Source organism: Aspergillus brunneoviolaceus (assembly GCF_003184695.1).
Source record: "Aspergillus brunneoviolaceus CBS 621.78 unplaced genomic scaffold BO95scaffold_63, whole genome shotgun sequence".
Taxonomy (NCBI): domain Eukaryota; kingdom Fungi; phylum Ascomycota; class Eurotiomycetes; order Eurotiales; family Aspergillaceae; genus Aspergillus; species Aspergillus brunneoviolaceus.
Window position 1 is genome coordinate 244,494 of NW_020290793.1, and position 27,672 is coordinate 272,165.

General features: G+C 53.3%; 10 protein-coding genes across 10 annotated transcripts; 4 read left to right on the top strand and 6 right to left on the bottom strand.

Annotated features, from left to right (window-relative positions):
* Positions 1-2,561: 2,561 nt before the first annotated feature.
* On the bottom strand, positions 2,562-4,504 carry BO95DRAFT_503971 (cytochrome P450; the record flags this gene model as incomplete). The annotated part of the gene is made up of 11 exons (XM_025591107.1): positions 2,562-2,742; positions 2,801-2,880; positions 3,037-3,423; positions 3,477-3,587; positions 3,642-3,694; positions 3,799-3,986; positions 4,044-4,072; positions 4,094-4,194; positions 4,252-4,293; positions 4,327-4,396; positions 4,451-4,504. The coding sequence occupies 11 exons, from the start codon at positions 4,502-4,504 to the stop codon at positions 2,562-2,564; spliced, it is 1,296 nt and encodes a 431-aa protein (XP_025439157.1).
* Positions 4,505-4,856: 352 nt separating this feature from the next.
* On the top strand, positions 4,857-7,079 carry BO95DRAFT_503976 (amino acid transporter; the record flags this gene model as incomplete). The annotated part of the gene is made up of 11 exons (XM_025591108.1): positions 4,857-4,919; positions 5,113-5,133; positions 5,180-5,228; positions 5,282-5,357; positions 5,407-5,567; positions 5,637-5,677; positions 5,732-5,852; positions 5,899-6,048; positions 6,129-6,247; positions 6,316-6,844; positions 6,946-7,079. 11 exons carry the CDS (start codon positions 4,857-4,859, stop codon positions 7,077-7,079), a joined length of 1,464 nt encoding a protein of 487 aa, XP_025439158.1.
* Positions 7,080-7,473: 394 nt separating this feature from the next.
* On the bottom strand, positions 7,474-9,476 carry BO95DRAFT_420412 (MDR family MFS transporter; the record flags this gene model as incomplete). The annotated part of the gene is made up of 5 exons (XM_025584529.1): positions 7,474-8,318; positions 8,393-8,833; positions 8,907-9,184; positions 9,256-9,349; positions 9,405-9,476. The coding sequence occupies 5 exons, from the start codon at positions 9,474-9,476 to the stop codon at positions 7,680-7,682; spliced, it is 1,524 nt and encodes a 507-aa protein (XP_025439159.1). The 3' UTR covers positions 7,474-7,679.
* Positions 9,477-10,225: 749 nt separating this feature from the next.
* On the top strand, positions 10,226-11,207 carry BO95DRAFT_445898 (NAD(P)-binding protein). Its single transcript, XM_025587249.1, has one exon. The coding sequence runs from the start codon at positions 10,427-10,429 to the stop codon at positions 11,195-11,197; it is 771 nt and encodes a 256-aa protein (XP_025439160.1). The 5' UTR covers positions 10,226-10,426; the 3' UTR covers positions 11,198-11,207.
* Positions 11,208-11,325: 118 nt separating this feature from the next.
* On the top strand, positions 11,326-12,918 carry BO95DRAFT_234047 (uncharacterized protein). The gene is made up of 2 exons (XM_025581289.1): positions 11,326-12,572; positions 12,632-12,918. Coding segments are annotated over exons 1-2 (1,026 nt in total). The 5' UTR covers positions 11,326-11,548; the 3' UTR covers positions 12,634-12,918.
* On the top strand, positions 12,788-16,987 carry BO95DRAFT_370500 (Pfs domain protein; the record flags this gene model as incomplete). Its single annotated transcript, XM_025582917.1, has 4 exons — positions 12,788-13,132; positions 13,194-13,863; positions 13,923-14,582; positions 14,652-16,987. The coding sequence occupies 4 exons, from the start codon at positions 12,788-12,790 to the stop codon at positions 16,985-16,987; spliced, it is 4,011 nt and encodes a 1,336-aa protein (XP_025439162.1).
* Positions 16,988-17,674: 687 nt separating this feature from the next.
* BO95DRAFT_234054 (SNG1 family protein) lies at positions 17,675-19,261 on the bottom strand. The gene has a single exon (XM_025581290.1). It carries the CDS (start codon positions 19,038-19,040, stop codon positions 17,790-17,792), a length of 1,251 nt encoding a protein of 416 aa, XP_025439163.1. The 5' UTR covers positions 19,041-19,261; the 3' UTR covers positions 17,675-17,789.
* A 420-nt stretch (positions 19,262-19,681) lies between these two features.
* BO95DRAFT_455725 (uncharacterized protein) lies at positions 19,682-22,448 on the bottom strand (the record flags this gene model as incomplete). The annotated part of the gene is made up of 5 exons (XM_025588355.1): positions 19,682-20,469; positions 20,520-20,658; positions 20,708-20,977; positions 21,043-22,246; positions 22,312-22,448. The coding sequence occupies 5 exons, from the start codon at positions 22,446-22,448 to the stop codon at positions 19,682-19,684; spliced, it is 2,538 nt and encodes an 845-aa protein (XP_025439164.1).
* A 598-nt stretch (positions 22,449-23,046) lies between these two features.
* BO95DRAFT_370415 (putative salicylate hydroxylase) lies at positions 23,047-24,623 on the bottom strand (the record flags this gene model as incomplete). The annotated part of the gene is made up of 6 exons (XM_025582910.1): positions 23,047-23,351; positions 23,421-23,871; positions 23,921-24,001; positions 24,051-24,203; positions 24,268-24,438; positions 24,537-24,623. 6 exons carry the CDS (start codon positions 24,621-24,623, stop codon positions 23,047-23,049), a joined length of 1,248 nt encoding a protein of 415 aa, XP_025439165.1.
* Positions 24,624-25,715: 1,092 nt separating this feature from the next.
* On the bottom strand, positions 25,716-27,625 carry BO95DRAFT_396037 (P-loop containing nucleoside triphosphate hydrolase protein). The gene has a single exon (XM_025583736.1). It carries the CDS (start codon positions 27,475-27,477, stop codon positions 25,783-25,785), a length of 1,695 nt encoding a protein of 564 aa, XP_025439166.1. The 5' UTR covers positions 27,478-27,625; the 3' UTR covers positions 25,716-25,782.
* Positions 27,626-27,672: the final 47 nt, after the last annotated feature.

A 27,672-nucleotide genomic window follows, 5' to 3' on the forward strand; every position in this document is an offset into this window, starting at 1 on the left:
ATTCAGCCAGGCCTCGAGCAAACTGGGCATCTTCTGCCCTTCCGGCCTGCCACCAGCGATTCCGACCACCGCGATTGTACCGTCCAGCTTGACGCATGCTGCGCTCTCCCTCAAGGTGATTGGGCCGGCGATATCGACGACGAGGTCCACTCCGCAACCACCTGTCAGTTCTTTAGCCAAGGCTCCCCACTTTAGGGTTGTTTAATAGTTGATGATATGATCGGCGCCGAGCTCACAGAGAAATTCGACTTTATCGGGAGAGCTGGTAGTTGCGATAATTCTGGCACCAATACATCTCGCAAACTAAAGCGCAAAAAGACTGACGCCGCCTATACCAGTAAGTGTCAGAATATGATAGCATCGGACGATGGAGGATAGTAGCTAAACCTGTACCTTAAACTAGAACCCATTGTCCCGCCGTAACCTGCTTCCCAGGTAGCCCAAACAGTGCATTCCAAGCCGTCAGCCCCGCACAGCTCAGCGTGGCAGCTTAAACAAAGCTTAAGCTATCCGGCATCGCAACCAGTGCTTTCTCGTCGAAGGCGCCAGCTGAACGAAAGACACTGTTAACCGAGGCACCTGTGCCATACTGCGCGATTTCCGCGTTCAAAGAGCCGGTAATGTGCTTTTAATTAAGCATAATAATCACTCTATCTCCAGGCTGGAACCGAGTCACGTTCTTACCGACGGATAAGACAACGCCCGCGCCATCCGATCCAGACACAACACCCGGCTTGACGGTCCAGGGGTAGTTTCCGCGACTAATCATCACATCACGGGGCTATCATTCTCAGCGAGCCGCACGCAGGAGTATAGGCTCGGGAACGTACATTAAGAGAGGCACCTCAGACTATGACTGCATTAGTTAATGAATGCAGGTAAAGGAGCTTACTGACGCACTCTAAACAAGAACCTCGTGCTTGCGTAACGCTGGTACTGGGACTTCGCCATATATTAGAAATTCGATCCCATCCTGGCCTATAACAAACTATTGTCGAGCAGTTGCTGGAGTATCGGTAGCCATACTTAAGTAGAATTCAGATAGAATAGATAATAAAACTGATTTATTCCGTATCAACGCTGGACTCTATATCATATGAAACCGTTAGCCTCTCCAGATGACGGTAGCTATTAGTAATAATTTGTCAGCTGCACAGTATAAGCGTGTAAGCTACTTAGTAAAGCCTGAGCACTGACATTGGAATATTCCGGCATAGAACTTACATAATCCATACTACCTAGTAGATTGCTTGTGAGCTTTGGCGCTAGGCCCCGAGTCCGATAAATAAGTGCACACTGGTATTCTTCATCTGTCTACTATATCTCCCCGTTCTCTCCCATTCCATCTACTCCCTCTGTCATCCTGCATCCAAATCTTCTGTTATCAGTCTTTCAACAGACAGTAACAACCTCTTCATGTGCGTATAGATATATATCCCTATGCTTCTTATTACCCGAGTTTCTATATCCCAGGCTCATATTATTCGGTGATTAGTTCATAATTCACAGTTCTGGCCGTCTTCGCTCGTCAGAATTCATATTGTATTACTCGTGTCGAAATGCAAGATACCTGCATCTATTTCCAATACTAAGATGGCAGAGAAGTAAGCTCGACTCGATCTGCTCTTAAACCAACTACTACCGCTCTTGACTACCTATCAATTTGTGCGCGGATCGGGGGGAGAAAAGCCCACCTCTCTTCGGGTCAGATCACCTGAACCTTCTTTTTTGCTTCCCTCTCGATATCCAGCTAACCGATACTGCAGCCATAATTTGAAGAGAGAAATGAGAAGTTTTTACAGGTAGGATGGCATATATCTAAGAGATAATCAGTCCATCTCGACAGGGATTATTTAAAATCGGTTCTTATACTCGTTACCTCATTCTTCACTCCTAGCTTGAATGGTTGATTCCGCTCGTTCTTATACTTATTGTCTTCTCTAATAAAATTAGCAGAATTATCTGCAGCAGTTATATATATTTTTATTATATAGGCTACGGCCGCGGCGTAGATTTAGAGGGAGGGAGGGGGGCGTGTCAGCGTTCCGGAGTGATCCAGCCCACGTGATCCGAGGCGATTCACCTTGAGAACTCAGATAATTCGACCATCGAGAATTCAAAAATCGTTCCATATAGCCTACGTGATAAACCCGCATAAATCCATTCTTGTCTCTTTTGGATGAACTTCAATCATAAAGCTTCCCCACAATCTTCGTTATTATATTGACTGCCGGGGCTGCAATCGTAATCAGACAGATATCAAATAGTCAAGCAATAGAAGATGGTCTCGTGGAATGGAATCCCTGCAGGGAGCTACAAGATCCCTCTGCAGATTAAAATAAGAACTTTGATTGCCTTGGTATATATAGCAAAGAGCAGAATTTAGTTCATTAAACTAGTAAATCCTAATCGGTTGATAATTCCATCCATACCGATCCATTTCGTGCCAGCGAGGCGGCGGTAGTCATAAGCATAGCAGGACGATACTATATACAGATTTGGGGACTATAAGAGGGTTCTAACTCGCGTGACTACCACACATAGAGCTGAATAGATACCTGCTACGACCTTTCCTGTAGAACCACCTCTAGCCGATTCATCGGCACAGCAGCAACCCACTCCAGTCGCGGTGGAAGAACAGCTTCGTGATCCAAAGCATTAGCACCGGACAGATCTGCCGGGTGGATGGAGTATCGCTTAAGCAGCCGCGAGAGAAACAGATATAGCTCGAGATATGCAAAGCTGTGCCAGCGAAAGGTTATTCTCTTTTCCCCTCATATAATGCATAAAAGATACCTACTGATTACCAATACACGTAGACGCGCCCTTAAAGAACGGGATATAGTAGTCATCTCGCCGCGACGTCGTGTCGTTCTTTTCCTAGACGAGCCACCGGCCAGGCCTATAACATTCGGGGTCCGGGAATGCGGTCTCGTCGCGGAGATACCAGATCAGGGAACTGAAGATCATCGTCTAGTATTGGTGCATTAGTTGGAAGTTTCAGCGTGAAAAAAATATTAATACTGGTAGACTTACCCCTTCCGGAAGATACTTCCCCACCAGCGAAGATCCCACGCGCGGCACAATGCGCGGAAGCATTACGGCTGCGGCCCCGGTCCATCTAATTCCCTCTTTAACGCAGGCTACCAGGCGGGGGATGGCTTCCAGGACGGACATATCGCTGGGCCATCCGGAAGCGTCCAGCTCGGCCACTAGCCCCGCTTGGAAGGATTGGTTGAGCGACAGTACATATATAATATAAGCCAGAGTAGCAGACGTTATATCGGTGCCGGGACCGAGCATCTCCTTGGCTTCCGAGAGTGCGGACTGCTCGGACACTCTGGCCCCGGCCATGACTTTAAAAAAGCATAGACGGGGCGCCTTCTCACTGTCTTTCGTTGCGATAAGTTGGGAATCGGCCCACTGTCTTCCGTTAGTAGCCATGCACGGTACCTTGTTCATAAAGAAGAATATACCTTGTCGAAGCGCTGCGAGCTAATCACCGAGAATACCTCCCAGTCGGAGAGTCGGTAAATCCAGGCTGCGACCGAGTACCATAAACCAACAGCAAGCGGAAAGTTCACATACTAGATATAATAGCATTAGCAGTGAAGGAATTGGATCCTGCCGTCGCTACATACCACTGACATCTTCGAGGACTTGAGATCATTTTCCTTAATAACCGCAAGCTCACCTCCGTTTTAAAAAGAATCAATTCCCCCAATGGCATTTCCAAAAGCAAATAATGCTACGTACTAGAGTTAGCTAATACTAAAAAGTAGTATCGCGAACACGCACAAACAATATCTGACTCTAAGGCGCGACAAGACGGTCCGAGATCAATAGGCCCTTTTATCGTGGCCAGACTCAAACACACGATCCACTTATCGATCTGCTCTAGTATTATCTCGGTCAACGCGGGAACCTTGCTACGATTAAAAAGAATACCCATGTGACGTCGACGCTGGGCATGTTCCTTCGTGTTACTTCGTCGCATTTGCGAGTCAGCTGACAAATCACGCAGATATCGTCGGAGACCTTACGTGATCGAAAACAGCGCAGGGTGGCCATCCTGGACGAATTAGTTATACACGCGAGGGTCTTTAACGAACGGGCTATTCGGTGCATGCACTGTTTTGTAGATATCGAGGGAGTAGAATAAGATCTGGTTGGGCCCGATCCGGACGAGGAGACCTAAGTATGGTTCCACGGAGTCAGATAAGTTTCCAGTCTTGGTTATTGCAGTCGTACCAAGCCTTTGGTGAAGTTTGGATAACTTCAGCGTGATTTTACCTTAATACTCGGTGGGAAACTCCCAGAGTAGACGGGAGACGGGAGCCAGAATTCCTGCATTAGGGATGGAGGCCAAAGGGGAGAGGAAGTAAGTGTATACAAGCTTAAGAATCAGTCAAATAAATCAGCCTGGGATTTATTAATGGCCTATACTCACCCAAGCGATAGTCGCAGCTAACGCTACCAAAGCAATCGATATGATCAAGCCCATGTTGTATCTTGCTTGCACCTGTTCTCCCGACCCGTGCAACAGATAATATATGTCAACCCCGGCCGCGGATCCCGAGAATTGTGTACACCCATCCAGGACTGTGTAAAACAGGATTCTTCACCGCATGTAATTCAGGGATTCTGTCCGATATGTGAATATTTAGGCTTCTGGGTCCCGCATAAAGATCGCGTCATCCGCACCCGCAATGTCACTTTATCACCTCGGCTTGTCACACAATGGCGCAATAGACCACACAAAAATTAACCTTCACGACTCAGCATGCATATAAGGCGTTATCCACGTAGAATAAAGCGGGGCAAAAAGGCGTGATCCAGCCTGTTGGTTCGGTCTAATGCACGTTTTAGGTCGTGATGACCGGCTGGCCAACAAGGATCCGATGTTTAATACGAGGCGTGTCTGCAGGCTCTGCCAGTGCCGAAATTCCATTTTAATTTGCTAGAGGACCAAGACGAGCGTAACATTAAGCCATAACGGCCAAAAGTAATTCGACCTCGACAGTTGTTAAGACGAATAAAAGCGATGAGATTGTGCTGGTTAGTTGTTCACCATAAGTTGTCAGCCAGGATTATTATACTTATGAATTATAGGAGCGCCTCGGATACAAACAGGTAATAGACGAAGAACGCCAAAGATGGCTGGTATTGACAGTTTCAGGTTCTCCATCGAAGCTACTCACTCTTCGAGAACTTCTCCACCTCATTCGGTGAGTGTCACTGCCTGGTTACGGAGGGCAGAAATTAACTTAGAACTTTGTAGCGGTCTTGTACTTTGTCGGCGGCGTTCGCGTCACGTTCTCTACTAGCATCGCGGTAGGGGGACCTCTCGCCTACTGGTGTGTTTCGTATTCCTCGACTTATGATTCTGTGCTGAAACAATTTCAGGACGAGTTATATCGTGACTTGTATATTTATCTTTATTACTACAGCCGTCATTGCAGAGGTTTGCTCCGCAGCCCCAACAGCAGGTTTAATCTACCTCTGGGCTGCGGAGGCTGGAGGGCGTCGGTTCGGGCGCTTGTTCGGATTTATTGTCGCTTGGTGGAGTACGACCGCCTGAACAACGTTCTGTGCTAGTATATATCGTCACAAGGTTTACTTAATCGCGCTGACAGATGCAGGCAACACCCAGTCCACTGTCAACTATATGCTATCTGTGAGTTCGACACTTTTAAATATATTCCGGATCATGCAACCTCACAATTAATAGGAATTGACCGTCTTTGAAGTCGATTTTCCCACCGACACAGGGAACATCAAGTTCCGTGCGCTGCAATGGATCTGTACGGAAGTGATGTTAGCATTGGCAGCGTGGATCAACCTTGCCTCACGTAAGTCACCGACTAGGCGACAGATTGGAGAACTGATAACCCTCAGCCCGGATATTTCGATACGTCTTCTGGCTATCGACAGGCGCCGTGTTCCTGGACTTCATCCTAAATCTCATCTGGCTCCCGGTGGGCGCCCACAATACCTACGGCCTCCGAACCGCCCACGAAGCTTTTATGACCACATATAACGGCACCGGTGCGGTGCGCCAGCCGGATGGAACTGGTGTCTCTCGTACCTCGCAACCGCCGGGATTCTCATCGGATTCGATGCCTCAGGTCATGTCGCGGAAGAGACGAAGAACGCGTCCCTCAACGCAGCGAAGGGTATCTTCTGGAGCACGGTCATCAGCGGCGCGCTAGGCTTCACAGCCGTCATCCTGTTCCTCTTCACATCCGTACGTCAGCCACACGAGTCCCCAATTATTCCAGAGGAACCCTCAGCTAACCTTTTACCCCCCATCAGCCCCCAATCGACATCCTCTTCTCCTACGATGCCCCGCAACCCTTTGTCCCACTCTACGCCGTCGTCCTCGGCCGCGGCGGCCACATCGTCATGAACGTGCTCTCCGTGACAGCGCTATGGCTCAACACCGCCATCGCCATCACGGCCGCCTCGCGCCTCGTCTTCGCGGTCGCCCGCGACGGCGTCCTCCCCTTCTCCACGTGGACCTCCCGCGTGTCCGAGGAAGGCCAGCCCCGCAACGCCATCCTGGTGGTATGGGGCGTCTCCGCCCTCATCACCTGCACGATCCTCCCGTCCGCCGTGGCGTTCACCTCCCTGGTCTCTGCCGCGGGCGTTCCCTCCGCTGCGGCGTACGGGCTCATCAGTCTCGGTCGGTTGACGCTCACCCGGAAACAGAAGCTGGAGGCGAAGTGGTCGCTTGGACGGTGGAGGGTACCCTTCCAGATTGTGGCTGTTGTATGGAATGCGTGGGTTGTGGCGGTTTTATTCTCGCCGTATGAGTTTCCGGTTCAGGCGGGGACGTTGAATTGTAAGTTTGACTTTCTGTTTCCCGAAATGAGCTCGTGGGGGCGGAGGCTGGGTTTGAGGTTGAGGAGATATGCTAATGGTTGGTGTGGTTGGTTTGGTTAGATGCGCCGATTATCATGGCGATCGTGACCGTGTTTGCGGTGGTGTCGTGGTGGGTCACGCCGGCGGACGCGTGGTTGAGGCAGGAGTTTATTGAGCAGGCAGGGGCTGCGTCGGCGGCGTCGGTGGATGAGTAGAGCTTTTCATCGTCACAGATTTGAGGCAGGTTGGAGATGTGTATTGATTTATAATTGGGGAAGAAATATCTGAGGAACAAGATGATGATGATGATGATGAAGATGATGATGATGATGATGATGATGAAGATGATGATGATGAAGATGAAGAAGGAGAAGAAGAAGAAGAAGAAGAAGAAGCAGTTGTCGGTTCCAGGTTTTGTGGACATAGCTGGATTACGGAAAGGGGAGGTAGTGCGATGGCAATCCATGATACCAGCCTGCACCAAAAATACTTCTTCCACAGTGGAACCTCTTGCCACCTACAATATGACCACTCATGCAGATATTGAAGCAAAACCTGGGCGCTGATCATTATCATCACTGTTATAGAAACTTCGCCGATTTTCATTCGGTCTAATGCTTCTAATATGTATTATTATTCGCTGTCAAAATCAGAATCCGGCATGTCCATCGGGCACACCCACAACAGGGACACAATTGAATGTTGAACTCAAATAGCAGGGGGAGTTGATGGTATCTGAAGAAAGAAAACAAATCGTGTGTACAAATCCCTCTTCACAGATAGCTGCAGAGCTCTACAGGGCGAATCGCCAAACCTCAACCAGCCGCCATGTCGATCTTCTTCCCCCTCATACTCCGCCACTCCACCCCGACCGCCCCCAACAGACTCAAGCAGCCCAAAATCAGCGCCAACTGAAACACCTTCACCAACGCATCATTATACGCGACCAACACCGCTGGCAGATCCTCCGCACCGACCAACGCCCGGAACCCCGTCGTGCCAGCCGCGACCACCGCCTCAGGGCTCAATCCGGGAATATCCAGCGCGGCGATATTGGCGATCAAGTGCTTGGAGAAGATATTCTCCGCCACCGAGACGAACAGCGACCCGCCCAGCATCTGCAGGAACATGACGATGGCCGTGCCGACCGAGACCTGGGAGAGCGGGAGGACCGCCTGCGCCGAGACGCCGCCCTGCTGGAAGCCGAAGCCCACACCTAGGCCGTACAGGAACAGGAACCCGACCCATTTGGCTTGCGAGATGTCGACCGTGAAGGTGGTGATTAGCCCCGCGCCCAGGGACATGATGGCGCTGCTGAGGAGGAAGAACGGCGCGTTGTAGCCGAAGGCGGTGGTCAGAGCGCCGGAGGCGATGATGCCGACGACATTGGAGAGGATCATGGGGAGGGAGTCGATTCCGGAGCGGACGGCGCTGACGTTGCGGATCGCTTGGAACTACCTCATTAATTAGGGATTAGTTTGTGGGTGTGTTTGGGGGGGGGGAGAGGAGCGAAAGGAGCGGGAAGTACCCAGATGGGGATGTAGTAGATCATGGTGAAGAATGATCCTCCGATGCAGAGACCAAACAGCGACGCAGAGGCGATGGTGCGTTGGCGGGCGATGCCAGTGGGAACGGTGGCGTCTTCTCCGAGGAATAATTGGAGACCGACAAATGCCAGAAGCGCCAGTCCGAAGATCACGAACAAGGCAATCACGCGTCCGCTAGACCAGAGATATGTGACCCCTCCCCACTGCAGGGCGAGGAGCAGGCAGACGATGGCGGGGACGAAGATGACGGTCCCCAGCGGATCGAGGCCCTTGAGTGTCGCAACCAGTGATTTTCTCTGGGTTTGTGGTTTTGCGGGTAGTCGCAGCAGTGTCAGAAGTCCGATGGCCGTGACTCCGCCGAGGGGAAGGTTGATGTAGAAACACCATCGCCAGGTGGCGTGGTCAGTGAAGGCGCCGCCCATCTAGAGCGTCAGACGTTAGTCTTTGTGGGAGCTTACACAGACTGATGGAGAATGGCCGACTAATCGCACTTACCAAAGGCCCAGCGACAGATGCAATCCCATACATCCCTCCGAGCATGCTGAAGAACATCGGCCTTTTCGCCGGGGCGACCGTGTGGGCCAAAGTCACCATCGCACCGGTGAAGATGCCTGCGCTCCCCAGTCCTGCGATCGCGCGACCGATAATCAAAGTGACAGAGTCCGGCGCGACACCGCAGATGAGAGAGCCCAGTTCGAAGACAAAGAGCGCAGAGAGAAAGACCCATTTAATGCTGAAGAGAGTGTAGAGCTTCCCGTACAGAAGCTGGAATGCTGTTGCGTCGCGGTCCGAGGATTAGCCACCGCCGTTCAAGAATCGCCTGACGGGGTCGATGCACACATACAGCAAGTGGTCAAGAGATATGATGAGCCGTACCAGCCGACATCGTCTAGGGCATGGAATTGATCGGTGATTTTGGGAATAGCCACTGCCATGATCTTCTCGACATGTTAGTGATTACATAATAATTTCATAGGAGGGTATAGATTGTACCGTGTTGTCCAAGGCCACGCAGAAAACCGCCAACATCAGACTTATGGTGATGACAGCCAGTTGCAGTCCCATGGGGTAGAACTGAGCCTCGTCGTTATCTTCATGTTGATTGCCGACGTCAAATGATGCAGTGTTGTTTTCCTTCAATTTCCCGTGTAGAAGCCTGTTAGACATTGAGAGAACCTCGGGCATATTAGGCAAGTTAGAAGAATCTTGCCACACCGGAATGATGAAGTATAAACCTTCTATCCAGTTGAAAACACACACAATTATTCCAAGAGTTTCAAAGAGCTTTATAAAGCATGAGTCGTCTGCAGGGCTCCACACAGGGGAAGTATGCAGAAGAATGGTTGGTCATCATGGTGAAATGAAGTCCGATTAACGCCTATAATGCTGCTTTTTTAGGATGATTTATCAACCCTGGCAATCGTTCATATGCAATCGGGTTCACTCTCAAACCCGATGATATAGATACTACATTATGCTTTGCTGCCTCCCGCTTGGTAGCCAGAAAAGGGGCTGCCACATGGTGTTCCCACCCAAGAAATTTCTTAACCCCATTTGCTCGAATTTTACTTGCTAACTTTATCTGGCTCGGATGTTTTTTTCGCGATAAAGCTGCCGTGGAAATTTGATGGTTTGTCAGCTCGGGGTCGAAAACGAGGCCGAGGAGGCCGCAAACGGCCAGTCGCTGTGTAATCGACTCAATGATCCGCAAACTCTGTCTGCGACAGACTTTCGTTCAAGAAAAAAGCAAAAGTATAAGTTGAACTTGAAATACCTGCATGTCGGGATTATCTCCTCATCCAACCATTCTAATTTATCCACCAAGTAAACGACAAACATGAGCGCAGTCCTCATCACCGGCGCGACCGGCAAACAGGGAGGCTCAGTAATCAGAAATCTCCTCGCCAAGAATGCCCCCTTCGATATCCTCGCCGTAACACGCAATGCACAGTCTGCCTCTGCCCAAAGGCTCGCACAGCAATCACCCAGGATTAGTCTGGTCGAAGGTAACCTGGATGATCCGGCAGCGCTATTCCGCGCCGCCAAGAGCGGGAGCTCCACTCCGATATGGGGGGTGTATAGTGTCCAGGTCAGTCGATCGCACACCACATCGGTATCATCGAGATATTGACCCAGCACAGGCTGCCGATCCACGCAACGATAACGAGCGTCGACAGGGTCTGGCCCTGGTCGACGAGTCCATCAAGCAAGGCGTGAAGTTTTTCGTCTACAGCTCCGTGGACCGCGGCGGCGAGGCCTCCATCAACAACCCCACCGAAGTACCGCACTTCATCTACAAGCATGAAATCGAAAAAGGCTTGATCGCAAAGTCAGAGGGGACCGACATGCGGTGGACGATCTTACGGCCCACCGCCTTTTTCGAGAACTTGACGCCCGATTACTTTGGCCGTGTCTTTGCGACCGCGTGGCAGATGGCGCTGAAGGGCAAGCCTCTCCAGTTGATCGCCACCAGTGACATCGGCTTCTTTGCCGCTCAAGCCTTTCTTCATCCTGAGAAGTCAGAAGGGAAGGCTTTCTCCCTGGCAGGAGACGAGTTGACGTATGATCAGATGGCGACAATTTTCAAGCAGAAGACGGGAAAAGACGTGCCCACCACCTTCAGGATTCCGGTCAAGCTGATGATGATGGCAGTCAAGGAGCTTGGAGTGATGTTCAAATGGTTCCATAATGAGGGTTATGGGGCTGATATCGAAGCCCTGAGAAAGCTCAATCCGGATCTGAAAGACTTTGGCACGTGGTTGGAGACGGAGAGTGGATTCAGGTAGTTTAGCGTCGATGTGCCGGGATAAATGATCCTGTTTACACACTATGAAGTTATGTAGAATGCTAATTAATTAGTTTACTGTACTATACTCCGTTTAGTTAATGAGATTGTTTGTGAAGTCAGCTGACAGACCATCTCAAAGAGGACTAGCACCTGCATGAACATAAGTACGACCAAGAAGTCGCTAGCCTCACTCCCCACTCCCCATCACCCACCTCCAGCTCCTCGCAATCTCTTCTAACAAATGTCTCTTATTCTTTCCTCTCACCCAATACAGGTTCTCGCACCGACGAGTCAATATCCTGTGAGTCGATTTTCGTAGAGATCACATCATTAACACCGAGATTGGAGTATGGACAGACACCACGATGACGACGACGATCCTCCGCAATGGCCCCGTCGGCACCCCGACCCTCAGGGGCGAGCAACGCAGATACGAACTGTCACACGGTCCGAATCTTCCTTCCCTCAGTCGCCAAGGCGTATCCACATGAACAACGGACATGATTGGTCAGATGGATCCTTTCCAGATATTGGCTGTGGGCCACCGCCACCCGCACAGCCCGCAATCAGAGTACGCACGGACGAAAAGGATCCGCTGCCCGTCGGCCAACCCGAGCCCTATCTCTCGATCAGTCATGTTCGGTTTCACATGCAGTCACGGCCGCCGGGACCACTGGAGACAAAGTACAATACACCTCACACATTCGTCTGCTCAGACGATGATCAGCCTGTGGTGAGCTTGATTAGTCTGGCCGACCTCGCGCGCTGGCGACGGCGATTCCCTCGTTTGGAGATGCTCATTGAATCTCTGACTGGGCCCTGCCGGTACGAGATACTTCACTTCCATGCCGTCCTTCAGATCCCAAAGGAAGGCGGGACCCCGGGATACAGCTTGGAGACCCTCTTCGAGCTAGGCCGGAGAAAGATGAGCAGTCATGCATTCGATGCGGACCAATGGGTGTGTTACAACTTCCTCTATCGAGATGGGATTCTGATCAAAAAGCATCCCTCGACCCTCTCTCCTGATCCACACTCTTATGCGCTGGCAGTTCCTTTTGAAACCAGCTGGTTGGGTGGTGAGGTATTGCTTTCTGACTCAGGTCCCGAGACGGAGAAACTCATTCGAAAGATCACGATGGTCCAAGAGATTTGCATTGCCAGCAATCACAAAAAGACCCCCGAGACATCCAATCAGCAGTTTAACTCCGACAAGATGGGGATCCCAGTTGTGGTTGCTCTTTGGAGCTTTGAGCAAGCTTCTCCTGGCTGCCCTGGGTCTCTGCAGGCAATTAATGTCAGTGTGCCGGAGCGCCTTCTGAGTTCTTCACTGTCAAGTCCTGAGACTGGAACAAATTTAATAAGCCCTTTACCCTGTAAGAATGACATAAAGCCTACCACTTCTTGTTACTTGTTCACTAATCTCTGGTTTGAGAATGAGCTAGGCACAACAGATGGCGCGACTGCGAGGACCTGGAGCACTGAGAAATGCAAAAGCTGTGTCGTACTATCGCAGGAGGGTGACAAAGAAGCACATGTCACTGGGCTTGAGCCTTGCACAGGTCACACAGACTCCGGTCATGCTTTTAATATGCACCCAAAGCGTGAAGAAGATGTGGCAATATCGACAGGGAACAAGATAGCTTTGGGTAAAACCGAGTCCCAGGAGGGCGGCAGTGCTAGTGACGAAAACGACAGGGAAAGCATCTACTCCCGGTGCTCTAATAACGGTGATGGAATACAGGCATGTATGCACGAGCTAGCCGCAGACCTCGCCAAGGCCGTGGATATCTACGATCTGAATCACGAGGTCATTCAGGATATCGTCAAAGCTCTCCCTGAGCTGCTGACAGCCTTTGCACTGAGTCTAGGCCAAGCATCCTCCAGTCAAACCCAGCGTGATATCATGGTATTCATTCACCAACATCGACGGTTAGTCTTCGCGAAGAGGCAGTAATCTACTTGCAGCTGACCTTTTGCGCCGCGTCCTCAGAAAGATTGCAACCATGTTCGAGCAAGCTCTCCTCTCACGCAGTACTGAATTTCTGAAGCAGCGCTCGGCTAAAGCGAGGTCTGTGGACGATACGATGTGGTTTGAGGGTCAGCAGAATGACGAAGCGTTACACAGCATGAGCCTCCCTCATCGTGAACTCGCGGATCGCCGAAAAAGCCGCATGAAGCAGAGTGAAACCGTCAAGTCCGGTGAAGACACAACCACTGCGAATAACAATTCTGAGGCTGGCAGCAGTCGCTCGCAAACGCAGAACTATCTGCTCTTGATCCAGGCTAGTTCTGCATATTCATTGCTGTTGAAGAGGATTCGACGTGAGCGTATGATCGCACTGCCAGGACCAAGACATGGAGCCAGGATCCGCGAAACGATTCTTGAGGCTCTGCCTAAGACTCAACGGATCAGTAGAAGAGCCCCCAGTCAGAGCTTCAATATCACACTCAAGACGTATTGGGATCCGGTCATTTTCATGGAGGAGCAGCGGTATGAAGAGACAGCAGACTACGCATTTGAGAGAGTTATTACAACAACCGGCTGCTTTTCTTCAGCACAGGCCCTGACCATTTGGGAATATATGGACCAAACGTGGCCTTGTACAGGTTGCGACGTGTTGAGCCTGGTGAAGACAACCATAACCAAGGGGGTCAAGGAACCTGGTAACGTTGATCATCACTTATGAGACGAATTCGATAGCTGACATTTTTGTCTACGGTAGTTACCCTTGTAGACGGTACTCGAGTCACTTGTACCCGAGGCACATTTGCAGAGGAACGGTCATCGCGCCAAATGCTCTTCGAAATCTGCGGAACGGGGCCCGCCATTGCAGAGATTGGCGAGCAGGTAGCATGGATGGCCTCCGCGTTGCGGACCTGTCCTTTGGAAGGGATGGTTGTCTATAGCAAGCCTATCGTGCATACCACCAGGCCGCATTACGGTGGTCACAGTCCACAATCAGCTTTTCTATTTGAGCTCACAGTTGAACTCAGGGAGAGTATGAAGAGCATAGAGCCCCTTAACGGGCAGTGCTGGCACAGAATGATGGCGAGTCCAGTGGTAGTGGAAGGTTTCCCAATCCGTCGGCGACCGTCGCACGCGTCCGAGGGTCTGGAATTACCGCTAGGAATGCTGGCTCAGCTGGTTGATACGACTCGAGTATCCCGATTTGACGAAAAGACACTCTTGAAGGGGTTTACCAGCATAGCTATTGTGACTGGCTATTCCCAGAATATTGTCTCATGGCATTTCACTCAGGAGAACCGGGGCCGTATGTCTCATTTACGCAGCGAAGAGTGGCCAGGTCTCTCTGTTGCAGTCCATGCCCTGAAGGCAGCTCGGCATGTAGTAGGTTGGTGTCCAGAGATAAAGCTATTTGCAGGTCTGTATATCGATTTCCTGACTCTGACTACGAGTCTTTTGATGTTTGACACTAACGCTCTGGCTCTAGGTCAACAGGGTGCGAGCTACAGCATTGGAAATACCGGACTACCATACACTATTGAAGAGCAAGAGCTTTTCAGTACCTCCACGCTCTCTGCAGGCCCAATATTGGCAGACGGCATACGCCCTGTCCTAGGTCAAAGAGACATTAGAGCACCGCGATCGTCATTCATTAAGAAGATGAAATGGCTCTTTCAAAAATACGTTGTTCTATGGGATGAAGCGGATCAAAGAGGATGGCTGGTTAACGGAGCTAGCGCTCTGCTACATCTTATCCGAGCATCGATTTATGAAGACCGCCGTGATAGTATATCTGAAGCCGCTCGCCATTTGCATGAGGACCAGCTACACGAGGCTAAACGGCCGTATCAATGGGACTCAGCTTTTCAACTGCTAGTTCATCCGATCAATCGCAAGATAAACATGTCCGGGAGCGGAGAGAATTTAATTACGTTTCAAGACCGTGCTGAAGACTACTTTACCTTGCTGGAACAAGCAATAGACATTCAGCTCAGAGCCACAAGTCGGCGCGGGACGGCTGGTAAAAAGCCAAGGTCTTTGCTGGGCGGGTGGGATTTCCGGGACCTCACGACGGAGGACAATCCTATTTACCTGCGACAGACAGTTCTACCACTTGAAGGTCGATCCTGGGTGGACTTAACTCGTGCGATTTATGCAGTCACGTTATTTGGTCGGGGCTTCGGTGACATCATACAACCTGCGAACTGGCCACAACCATTTGCAGAATGGAACACAGTCCCGACTGGCAGGTTCTATCTCACGGCCAGCGCTCGAGATATCAGAAATATAGCGGAGGCAAACGGTGACCCGGACTCTTATCCCGCAAGACTGACCCATGACCTGCTTTGGTGCTCTACAAAGGCCAGCAGCACACATCCATTGCAAAAATTCGAGGAGAGATCCAAGAGCACGGAGCATGTTGACATGCTTGTACCTGTCGCGATGTTGAGCGAAGCTCAAGAGACGACCGTGGCCTCAGATTGGGACGTAGGGGCTATGATCTTTGGGTTTAACCCGGACGATGCATGGTATTGGGCCGACTACGGATATCCAACTAGGTCTAAGCCTGCCGTTCAAGAATTGGGACCAGACTACTTCAAAGACAGCGCCGGTGATAGTCAAATTCCATCGATCTATACGGGTGTAAGGCGTTCATCGGCATGCGGGGCGTCTCAGACGATGGAGCAGGGGCTCTTCAACTTGGCAAATACCACAGCTGGCCCGTCAGAACACATTCTCCATCAGCCGTCCAATAGAAAGCTGACACTCGCTCACTACACGGTCGGAATCATTTGCGCCTTACAACATGAGCTGATGGCAGTCCGTGTTCTTTTCGACGAGGTCTTCGAGCCGGTCACAATGCCAGCTGGGGACCACAACCATTACGTTCTGGGCCGCATAGCAGAGCACAACGTGGTCGGCGTCTGCCTACAGCACGGCTCAGATAGCACTGAATCCGCGCGGAAAAGTGTCCACTACATAAAGCACAGCTTCCCCGGGATACGTTTCTGTCTCCTAGTTGGCATGGGCGCAGGAACGCCCTTCGACGCGCACGACATCCGACTAGGCGATGTTATCGTCAGCGACCCCCGCCGCCCGTACTCGGGAGTCATACCGTACGACATCACCCAAACCCCCCTAAGCGGACCTCTCACGCTCAACGGATTCCCCCTCCCGCCGCCCACCGACCTCACACAAGCAATCAGCGCCCTCGAATCCAACCCGGACGGTGCCACCGCCTCCCTAGATCGCTACATCCGCCAGATCGAGCTCCTCAAAATCCAATATCAACACCCAGACCCCGACCCCGACCGCCTCTTCCTCAGCTGTTACTCCCACGCCCTCCCCAGCGACCCCGACTGCCACCGCTGCTGGTCGATGTTCGAGCTCCGCCGCCCGCCCCGACCCACCCTCCAGCCCTGCATCCACTACGGCCTCATCGCCTCGAGCACCGCGATCCCGCGCGCGGGCTACCACCGCGACCTCCTCATCAAGGCGCACAACATCCTATGCTTCGAGACGGAAGCCGCCGGCATCGTCGATGTCTATCCATGTGTCCTGATCCGCGGAATCTGCGACTACGGCGACTCGCACCGGAACACCCGGTGGCAGCACTACGCGGCTGCGACGGCGGCGGCGTATGCGAAGGTGCTCTTGGCCAGTGTGAATGGTGCCGATATACATGGGTATGGGCATGCGCATATGTATGGGAATACGATTGGCGGGAGAGACCCAGTGGAGCGGAAGAGACGGCGGGAGTCGCCTGATTCCGGGGCGGGGGTGGGCTCGTCGAAGCGTCCTGGTATGTTCTATGGGGCTTGATCTTGTCTCATATTATGCCACGTAGATTGCGTCTTTGTTATCCTGTTGTGTTTTAGGGTCGATATAAGTCTGATTATGGTACTACTTGCGCGTTTTCTTCTGGAGATTGGAATTCGAAGAATACGCATACTTCTATGCCATACCTAATTTCGGTATCCCATCTTCCCGGTTGAGTGTCATCTTTATCTGATCTGATTCATTTCGGGCGAAGTGCATAATATACTAGTACCTTATGAGGGCTTCTGGGCGAAAGGAAGGGGTGTCTCTTGCGATCATGAGAGTAATTATAGCATGTGTAGCGATTCGACGAAGCTCAGGCACGGCACCGGCAGAATGGACCGATTCCTTGGTAGAGCGAACTGACTGACTAACGTACTTAGGCGATCTGTATGGACATCTCGCTTGGGGAACCACCGAGTCACGTGATCGATTCACTTAGGCATGCTCACGGCAACTAGTACTCGTACATGTGTGTAGGGGGGCATGCTCGCGTCTGCTTCGCTATACATTGCATGACGCTATCTGACATGTAAGCATGGGCGCTATCTTCTGAAATAGCCTATGTGTGAATGGGGACGTCACATGGTGGGTATACTACATAGCAACAGGAAAGACGAGATGCGGTCTTCACCCTTCACCTGGCGAGCAAGAGAGACAACAACAGACAAGAGACTGTGGAGATGGCACCGTGTATTGGAGTGAATTGATATATAAGAGTCATCAACCAGATTGGAAGCTAAAGCTTGTATCCAGTCGCAAATCTATAAACCTGCCGCTTGTTCGCGGCAAACTGGAAGGTAGATTACATCTTCACCACCCCCTCACCTTCCCGCTCTTCACGTCCTTTCGGCCCTCCAGGCATCCCCCGCAACGCGCGCACCCTAGCCCGCATCCCGACCACAAACACGGCCAGCCCGACGACCCACCACGAGAACAGAATCGGCAACGACTGATGCAGCGCGGGCCGGTTGCAGCCGTCCGTCCAGATATACAGCAGAACCTGGTACAGCTCGTAGGCAGGGAGGGCGTTGCCCCACCTATAGAAGCCGGGCGACAGATCGAAGGGGCCGATGGTGCTGGAGACGTTCAGGATGATCCAGGTGAGCATGACGAAGGACATGAATTTGGGGGGCACGACGACGGTGGTCGCGTTCAGCCACAGGTAGTTCACGTGCATGACGAGCCAGAGGGCCATCCAGGTGCGGCCGAAGGCGTTGCCGTCGCTCGTGCTCCAGTCCTCGCGGAAGGCCCAAATGTAGCCGGCCATGGCGAGGGCACCGAGAAAGGTGTAGCACAGGGAGAGGCACATCCGGAACAGGGTGTGCCGGGTCACGGACAAGGTGGAGGTGAAGGCGGCGAATTCGGCGGAGATGCCGTTCACCGCCATGATGAAGAAGAACTGCATCAGGATGGGCATCACCATGCTCACGGTGTTGTAGAAGAAGCGCGGTCCCTGGTTGGTGGGCTTGATGTCGATCGCCGAAGCTGCGATCGGGGCGAGCAGGGTCTGCGCGATGGATGGGTCGGAGACGTTGACGTGGGCCATCGCTGTCGTGCCGTTGAGTTGTCCGTACGCGCCGCTGGTGGCTGTGACGAGGGCCTCGAGGCTGGCGTAGATGGTTTGCGCGTAGGCAGCGTATCGTGCCCCGTTCCACACGTACGTCAGGGCGGCCGTGTTGTCGTACGCCTCCGCTGCTTCGTGAGAGGCGAGGGCCCTGGAAAGTTGCGTGGAGGCATTCGAGTTGGCGTAGATTGCGCCCCAGTAGTGACCGTGGCAGACAGCTCGCCGAACATCGCCTGTGGAGGGAAACTCGCTCGGGGAGTGTTGATGCACGCTGGGGAATCCGGGGTCTTGGAGCTGCGAGTAGGCGGCAAGAACGGACTCGCCAACCAGACCTTGGTCGTAGTCGACGTAGAGGACCTTCATGTGTTGAATTCGGGATGTATCATGAAAGGTCGTTCCGTATAGGTAGCACATCATGGCCAGAAACAGCAGCTGAAGTAGGACAAAGGAACCCCCGATCGCCCCGATAAAGGGCTTAGGCGGTTGCATTTTGCCGGTGGTTTTAGCAGCCCAGGCTTACCGAAGGGAGTGTTAGATATTTGCGATAGAAGTGAACGGCTGTTGAAATGGCCCGGAGGGGGAAATGCAGGAATCTCGCGGCGATATTCAGCCGACGGCTGCTTATAAGGTCGCTCCTATCTACATTTTCACACGATAAACCTTGGTTCTATGGGTTGTTGGGATAGTCCCTAATCAAATAAGCCGAGTCGGACTTACCAATATAAGAGAATGCATGCTTCATCCAGACTCAAAGTCCCGCTGACTCAACAAAAGGCCTGCAGGAGCACTGGGAAGCTCACTTGTGGAGAGCCGAGCACACATGTGAAGAAGGAGGCGTTCGGCTAGATGTGGAGAGGTAGTCTTGGTTTTCGACCTCATCAAGCACTGCCCGAAAACCCGACGTGTTGATCGTCCGGATTGTGTTCCTGAAAATGCGTGCAGACTTGCAGATCGAGTCCAGATCGATCAATTTGCCGATCCTGTTTTATCATATAATCCGAATCTGGCGGGGCAAGGATTCTCGGCGACGATTGCTGAATTGTATACCGGGCGGATCATGTGTGGGATCGACCCGTTTCAAGTTGTAGGTAGAATCGAATGGACAGCGAAGTATCCAGGGGATGACCTGCTCACTTGCCTCGCAACCGTGTCAGAACCTGACTGTACATCTTGCTTACACCCCAGCACTTTAGCGACCTCATCGCCGAGATAGATTCGTCCAGAAGTCTCGCTCGACCCTCGTCTGTCATCATACTACCAACTCCTGCTATCTTGACGCGACCCGACCCACGCTCTAGCCACTCATGCAACGAGGCACTTCTGTCGTCTAAGGTCGCAATGACAATGGACGGCTCATCCGCTGCACCATACGTGGTTGTAACATGCAGGGCCGAGTATGTCCACAACAGAAGGGCGGACTTGAGAAAGAGAACAGGGGTGGAGAAATGTGTGCACCAATGTGATCGCACGGTTTCAAACAAGCGCGCGGCATAATATATCGAAAGTCGTCCTTGCTGAGGCGTGGCTCTCCACAACGCTCTGAGCTCGTTAAGCTCGTCGGGTCGATACCGCTGACATTTGACTCGCAAGGCCATTGGTATCAGTGAGATGTGTGGAGCTTGACTGATCATAAGGGCAGAGAGGATCATAGTCCGATGGGCCACAGATGCCTTGAGCTCCGTTGGCGGCAAATTCTGTTCGTCAGCATCTAGCAATGAAAGAAGACGTCTCAATGCCTCCACTGCCACCTCGCCCTCTCGATCAACTGCAGGTGATTGCCGTGAATAGGTACTACTAGCCTGCACAATGTTGCAAAGTAACCGGAGGATCGCTTGTTTTCCGATCATCCCTGTACGGTTCCAGGAAAGAACCCAGTCTCGGTCTGACACCGTCTCATTCAGCCGCGATGGAGCTTTCGCTAATCAAAACTTAGTTCAATCAAGAGACATAAAGGCAACTGTCGCTCACCTGGAGGTGGGAAGCTAGCCCAACATGAAGCACTCCGTGCCGCCCATCGATCCTCAGGCTGTGGGAGCGTGTTTTGCAATTCCCGTTCGTTCATGAGGGTCGTAAGATCGAAATCGGACTGAAACGCGGAGTCGAGCAACTGCCTCAGAGTTAGCAAGCAGCATCGTTTACCCTGCCGAATTTCTTACCCAGACAGCAAAGCCCGCTCTACGCCGTTCCTCATCAAGAGTCCATATCTGCCACCTTTGGGGCAGAGACATTTCCAGCCGCGCCATCTTCTGGAAGGACGTAGCGTAGGCAAACAATTGCTTGCGGCGGGCCAGAGTGACTGGGATGGCCTGATACAGCTCCGCCAACTCCAGGTCCCTTCGCTCACCGGAATACGCGAGCGCCAGTTGATTCAGCAGAATGACCTGCGTCATCCAAAGCTCACGACTGAATTTGTTTTGCTGCTCACACTTATCCCGCACGAACCTGATCTCAGCTATCGTTCTCCTACGTCGGGTCAAGGTGTCAGACATACCAAGAAATTAGTCTGTCGGCGCACCATCTCGTGCATCGCCCTGGCACAGCTATGGGCCTTGGGGAGATCAGAGAATTGAGCCCCAACGGCGCTGACTGCGAATATTAACAGCCAGTGAGTCTTTTGGTTATTGAAGGTGGGTTTGTGGAGTATGGGCAGAATGGGGTGGAAGTGTTCGAAATAGAGCTGCACCCAAGCATTGAGAGCAATTGTAGGCGGGAAGCGGAGCTCCAGGAACGGACGATGAAAAGCAGTGGTGTGCATGGTTCTAGCCACATGAGCGACGTTGTCCACCACCGTGGGCGAGACCTCAGGAACATGAGCTAGGTTCTCGCGATCTATCTGCTCCAGAGAGCTGTCGTCCATAGCCGGAAAGCCAAATTGCGGATCCGTGCCATCGACCGCGGGGTGATATTGTCGTAGCTCTATAGCCTCCGCATCGGGACCAGGGGAACAGCCCTGGTGGTACATTTCTACCAAGGTAGTCGGGCTCAGAGGCGTAGCTACTTGATAGGTCTCTGTGACAGGGGGATGGGAAGCATGACCAGCATGTTCCACTCCGGTAGGCGCCATTCGTGCTACTTCATCGTTATCCGGAAAGTTGGGCGCTGTATAGGCCTGCGGATCAAAACTCAAGTCCCGGTCCAAATCCAGACCCAAGTCCCGGTCCAAGTCGAAAAGGCTGTCAAAATCCTCGGTCGCGAAATCAAAAACTCTAGAGCCATAGTTAGGATTGAAGGGTTCGAGTAACTGTGTCCAGCCGCCGATGGCTGCAACACCGGGAGCGCCGGACGTAGCAGCTTCAAGTGAGTCCAAGCCATGAGAGGCTGTTTGAGTCGATGGCGATGGGGGAAGGAAGTCTGCGACAGCCGACTGCGTGACGTTTTCGCTGCTTGCAGTCGATAACAGCGTCGCGCTTTGTGTTTCGGCGGCAGCAGCAGCAGCAGCAGCCCGGGGACATTTAGTCAATTGGTCATCGACCGGACCACCGGATCCTGTCAATCTTCGCTTCTGAGGGGCTTCGTAGTGACATTGGATCTTATGGCTCTGGCAACGATGGCAGGGAAGTCGTCCATCACAGCGGAGCTTGGATTGATTGCACGGTTTGCACGCGCGGGCAACCCGGCGCCGGCCTTCGTCCCTGTCGCAATCCGGTCGATTACCGCGTTGATGAATAGTACCGAGATGGCGGGTCAAAGAGTCACTGTTAAACTGTTAAAGCTCGAGTCTCAAATGTACAGCTGCACCGTAGCGGCCGGTATCACCTACACTCGGCCAAAGGTCTGTCCGCATTCCGAGCAGGCAAAAGGACGCTCCTTAGTATGGGTGCGGATGTGGCGCTGATAGTGCTCCCGTCGCTGGAAGGTCGCGTTGCACGTGTCGCATCGCAGACGCGGGGTCTGCATATTGAAGGGGGATCAGCGATGGTACAGAGCAGTTCGCCAGCCTGAAACAAAAGTCATCATCGGTGGGGGATTGTGCGCAAGGGGGAGGTTGCGTGGGGAGATGAGTCGAGTTGGGGACGGCAGGAAAGCACCAATGGAATATCGACACCGTTGAGGCCATTCTGCCGACTCCTTCCGGCTTGTCACTTCTACACCACAGCGTCTGTCCTCCTCCTCCATCGTCCATCACATCTATTCGTCCTCCCTTTCAATGGTGTTCTTGATTAGTCTAAGTACTCACGCCCAATTTGCTGCTCACAACCAGCGCGTCATTTTCATTCCTGTTGGTCTTGGCCAATTTACTCACATTTGTCCCCGCCGGACCGTCGGGTACCACAATTGTGGGGAGCCGAAACATCCCCTCACACTGCCGGTGCACCCAGTCCAACCTCACACTCCACTTCAACGCGTGCTGCAAACCGGGATTGGATATTTGATGATTGCTAAGTCTGCTAGAGGTAGGTAAGACCACCGAGCCAAGACTCTGGTACAAATCACCAGCCCCTAATGAGCTATGTACAATACAGTGCAAAGTGCTACTAGCTAGGAGATGCTCAGATCACGCCGCCGCACTCTCCACCAGCAGCCGTTCCGCCTCGCGAGCCGGGTAGGAGCTCCAGGCAAACGCGAACATATTCTGCGGGACCTCAGCCTCGGGCACGAACTGGCGCAGTTCGTCCAACACCTCGGCTCGTTTCTCGTCGTGCGTCTTCGACATGAACTGCACGGTGATCGCCCGGTTGTAGCGGACACGGTTGTAGAGCTCGAGTCGCTGCGGCACCTGCTCGGGCGTGGTACAGGAGGTGAAGACCGCGCCTAACGCGGCGCCATCCTCGAAGGACTGCGCACCACCTTGGCCTTGGTCTGTGGGTTGGAGATTGTGTTAGCCAGGATCTCACTCGGTCATTGACAATTAGGGCTGTAAGGACTGACGCGGAAGTGTGGGATGCGCTGCGTCGCCAGCGAGGGCCAGTTTGCCCTTGACGAAGGTTGTGGGCGGGACCCGCGAGGCCAAGCTCCACAGCTTGAGATCTTCGGCCTTGCGGCACATAGCTTGCAGCTCCGGACCGAACGACCGGTATGTCTCGAGCAACGTCTCCATGCTCCCACCCTCCAGCCAGGAAGAGTCCTTCACGGTAGAGCCGGGTTCCGTGGGGTAGATTCCCGCTACGTTGAGCAAGTCCCCATGGCGGCAGGGATAGAGGACCAGCCTTCTATCCTCAGAGGCGATGGCATGGACGCCGTCCAACCCGAGCTTTTGCATCAGCGCCGCCGTCTCGGGGTCCGCCAGCATTTTCGAGACCGGCACCAGAAACCGGAAGCAGTTCTGGCCGGTGCTAACCTTGCGCGGATCTTCACCGGTGACACTCTTGACGGATCGGGACTGCATCAGTGAGTGGTTGGATACAGCCGCGATGGTGACTGGAACTTACATGAATGCCGTCGGCGCCAATGATCAAATCTCCAGTGACGGTCTCACCACCTTCCAAGCTGACGACACCAGCATCGGCATCCTTCCACGGGATCAGCAAAAGCCAGCAGCAAGTTATCAACCAGACCCACAACAGAAATCACACGCGAGCAAAGACGAATATTCGGTGTCCGCCCATCGATCTCCCGGGCCGCCGTCGCACGCAGGGCATTATGGAGATCCACGCGATGCGTCAGAACCCAGTCATCGGAAATCCCAAGAGTCCTCTGCTGCTCCTCGGTCACCTACACAACGACGAATTCATTAATCCAGCCAGAGCCACAGCACGGTGAGCAGTTGACAACGCACCACCGGAGTATAAATTAGATTAGCATCCGAATCCCACACCTGCAACATCTTGCACTGGACGGCCCGCAGGCTGCCAAAGTCACAGCCCCAGTCGCGCAGGATCCGGGTAGCGTTCGGCGGCACGTGAATGGCGGCGCCAACCTCGTTCAAGAAGCTCGATTGTTCGAGGACCTAGATACATAGTAACCCAATCAAATCAGCATTCCAAGCTCCCAGGTATAAAGTGAAGGTTACAATAGTGGCGAAGAATAGGGTCATAGGTAACGCACCTCGACCTCGTGACCCGCACGAGTCAGCGCAATGGCGGCCCCGAGGCCCGCGAGCCCAGCCCCGACGACCACGACTTTCAAAGGCATGCTGCTCGTGTGTTCCCCTCCGGCGATAAGCAGGAAACGCAATCCTCGGCTGATATCAGTTTGCAACGCGGTGCGGTATAGTACAAGACATCCGGCCCATCGATCCCGTCTCTTTTAAAGAACGACGAACAGGGATTGCCCCTCCCACTCGGCTTCACCACCCGGCTCTTCTCCGCAACAGCCGATGGCGCGCGGCGGCGGCACTGCTTGGGCCTGCCCTGCCCCACCATAGGCCATCCATGCTACCATGGGAAGGTGTGATGCAGATCCAAGATCAGCATCATCGCTTCGTCCGCGTCGGTGAGCTCGTAACCTCCAACCGGAGCCGTACTAGTCCAAATAAACATACCGACACGTGAATCTCCTCAGAGGCTACATGCCTTATCGACCCCTGGTAGAGTCTGTACCAGTCATACGGTGGGAGGAAACGAGTTAGTACCCCTCTCCCAAACCATACCCCTGCACCGCGTTGTTATTCGACTCCCCATGTTCACCTGTACAAAGTAATCAAGAAACCTTTACCATGATTACGGTACCAGAACTAGGCGCGAGGTAGTACCCCCCGATCTCGAGCAAGGATGTCTTCAAGGGGGGTGGAACTACAAAACCAGAGACTGCATCTCGAACTCATGGATGTAGCCCGCCAGCTCAACCAAGGTAGATTACCGCGGAGTTCGAGCTAGGCTTATCGCGGGCTCGGATCCTGGATCCTTCGGAATGGGCGTGGGTGTACCTGAGCAAAGTGTATCGAGATGACGTCATTCCGAGAGCAGACCAGCCGTGGCAGCCTGACTTAAGGTCCAGATCTCTGATCCGATCCAGGGTTTAGTCACGTGAGTATGGCCAGACCAACCAACTTGACCCTCATACATGGTAAAGGGGTTATGAAGGGATTCCCCGATAGAATGATAGATTGTGCTGTGTGAAGTGCCTACTGAATTTGAATGGCTCAAGGGCATAAAGTTAGGAGATCTAGCTCCCCGATGGGTTAGAGCTCACGAACAACTCCTCAATCAAAAAAATCAGAACCTAGTCATCAATTGCAAATCTATGAATCTATAAGTACACATTCGTAGGTAAACACTCAACCCTAGACGCGAAAAGAAACCCCGGCAATGCCAAACAGAAGGTGAGAAGGTAAGGGAGGAGAGAGGAACGATTAGAGCGTCTTGCCCCGCGAGCCATTGCGCTTGGGCTTGAAGGGGGCCTTAGGCTTGGGCTTAGGCTTCTCCACGCCGCTGGGCTCGGGACTCAGCACGTCACGCGGGGGGTTCTTCCTGGCGCCGTTTTGAGCCGGCTGCTTGCCCTTCAGCGACAGCTTGGGGTCGACATTGGTGAGTCTCAGGCCGGGGATGTTGCCCGTCAGACCCATCTTGCCGGCGACGGACTTCTGGAGCTGGGGCGGCTCGGGGCACTGGAAGCCCTTGACCGCGAGCTCGTTGGCCAGCTGGACGAGGCCGGGCTTGTCGAGGCGCATTTGCTTGAGCAGGCGGCCGCCGGCCATGCAGCCGAGGTAGGAGGAGTAGGCGCGGTGCTTGGTGATCTCGTCGACCTCGGCGGCCATGACCTGGTTGACGACATTCTTGGAGCGGGCGGGGTCGGCGGCGGCGGCGAGAATGTCCGCAGCGTTGGGGTGCGGCTGGATGGGGAACTTGCCGGCGTTGACCGTGATGAAGAAGCTCTCGCGCTCGGTCAGCAGCATGACGGCGCGGCCGTCGTTGCCGGCACGAGCCGTGCGGCCCACGCGGTGCACGTACTGGTCCGAGTTGGCAGGCAGGCCGACCTGCACCACCAGGTCGACGTTGGGGAAATCCAGCCCGCGGCCGACCACGTCGCTGGCAAACATGACCCCGGAGGTGGCCTCCCGGAACTGGTTGGTCGTCCGCGAGCGCGCCGGCTGCGACAGCCGCGAGTGCATCTCAAACACTTGGGCCTGGCCCATCAGCAGCTTCTCGAACGCCATGCTCATCAGCGCGACCAAGTTCGAGGTGGCGCCGAACACGATCACCTTCTTCGAATTCTTGCCCTTCATCTCCTCCTTCAGGAGCGCGTGCAAGGCCGTGTAGAGCTGCTCAACGCCGGGCACGACCACCGAATACTGCGGTACGCGCTCGTGGGTGGCGGACTCGTTCGGGTCGAGCGTCGAGATGTGGTGGTATCCGTCGCGCAGTACCACGTTGATCACGTCCTTGACCTTGGGCGGCACCGTAGCGCTGAAACACATGCCCTGCCACCCGGCCTCCCTCTTGGCGGGAAGCTTTCTCAGGATTTGCCGGACATCCCGCAGGAAGCCGGCCTCGAGCATGGTGTCGGCCTCGTCCAGGATGACTGTCTGGATGTTCTCGAACTTGTGCTCGCACTCCTCATCGTTCAGGTAGTCCTGCAGACGGCCCGGGGTGGCGACGAGGACCTTGGGGTCGCCGGCGATGAACGCGTTGAAGGCGCTGGCCCTGGCCGTGCCGCCGACGGCAACGTGGCATTGAATTTCACGCCGTCGAGGCAACTGGGAGGTGAGCCCATTGCACGTCTTGGCAATCTGCAGCGCCAATTCACGCGTGGGGGTGATGATCAGGACGGCGACCTGGCCCTTGGGGATGGAGGTGTCACCGTGCACCAGCTGGTGCAGGGCCGGCAGCAGGAAGGCGACCGTCTTGCCGGTACCAGTTTTAGCTTGGACCAGGCAGTCACCGCGCCAGCCGTTGGGCTGCAGCTGGGTCATTACGCGGTGCTGCACGGGAGTCATACTGTCGAAGCCCAACTTTTCGATAGCCTTGAAGAGCAAAGGGTCTAGTCTGTCAGACACCGAGGCGTAAGTAACCCCACTGTCATCAGGAGTGCCAGCGACGGATTCCATGGCGCGGGAAGTGGTGAAGTTCTGGACCCGCGGAGAGACAGTGTAGACAGAGTTGACAGAGACGGTGGTTTTGGCTGCGACACGAGGAGAATTCCAGAATCGTGCAGGGGGAACAACGGAGGGAGAGATCTTGATTGATGTGACTTGGGATAGAAGACGACGACTTGTCATGATGGAAGGGGGAGGGAGGGAGGG

Excerpts from the sequence above, each read along its gene's own strand:
- BO95DRAFT_445898 (XM_025587249.1), top strand. The coding sequence starts at position 10,427 with ATGATCCGGCAGCGCTATTCCGCGCCGCCAAGAGCGGGAGCTCCACTC.
- BO95DRAFT_234047 (XM_025581289.1), top strand. The coding sequence starts at position 11,549 with ATGGACAGACACCACGATGACGACGACGATCCTCCGCAATGGCCCCGT.
- BO95DRAFT_234054 (XM_025581290.1), bottom strand. The coding sequence starts at position 19,040 with ATGCAACCGCCTAAGCCCTTTATCGGGGCGATCGGGGGTTCCTTTGTC.
- BO95DRAFT_396037 (XM_025583736.1), bottom strand. The coding sequence starts at position 27,477 with ATGGAATCCGTCGCTGGCACTCCTGATGACAGTGGGGTTACTTACGCC.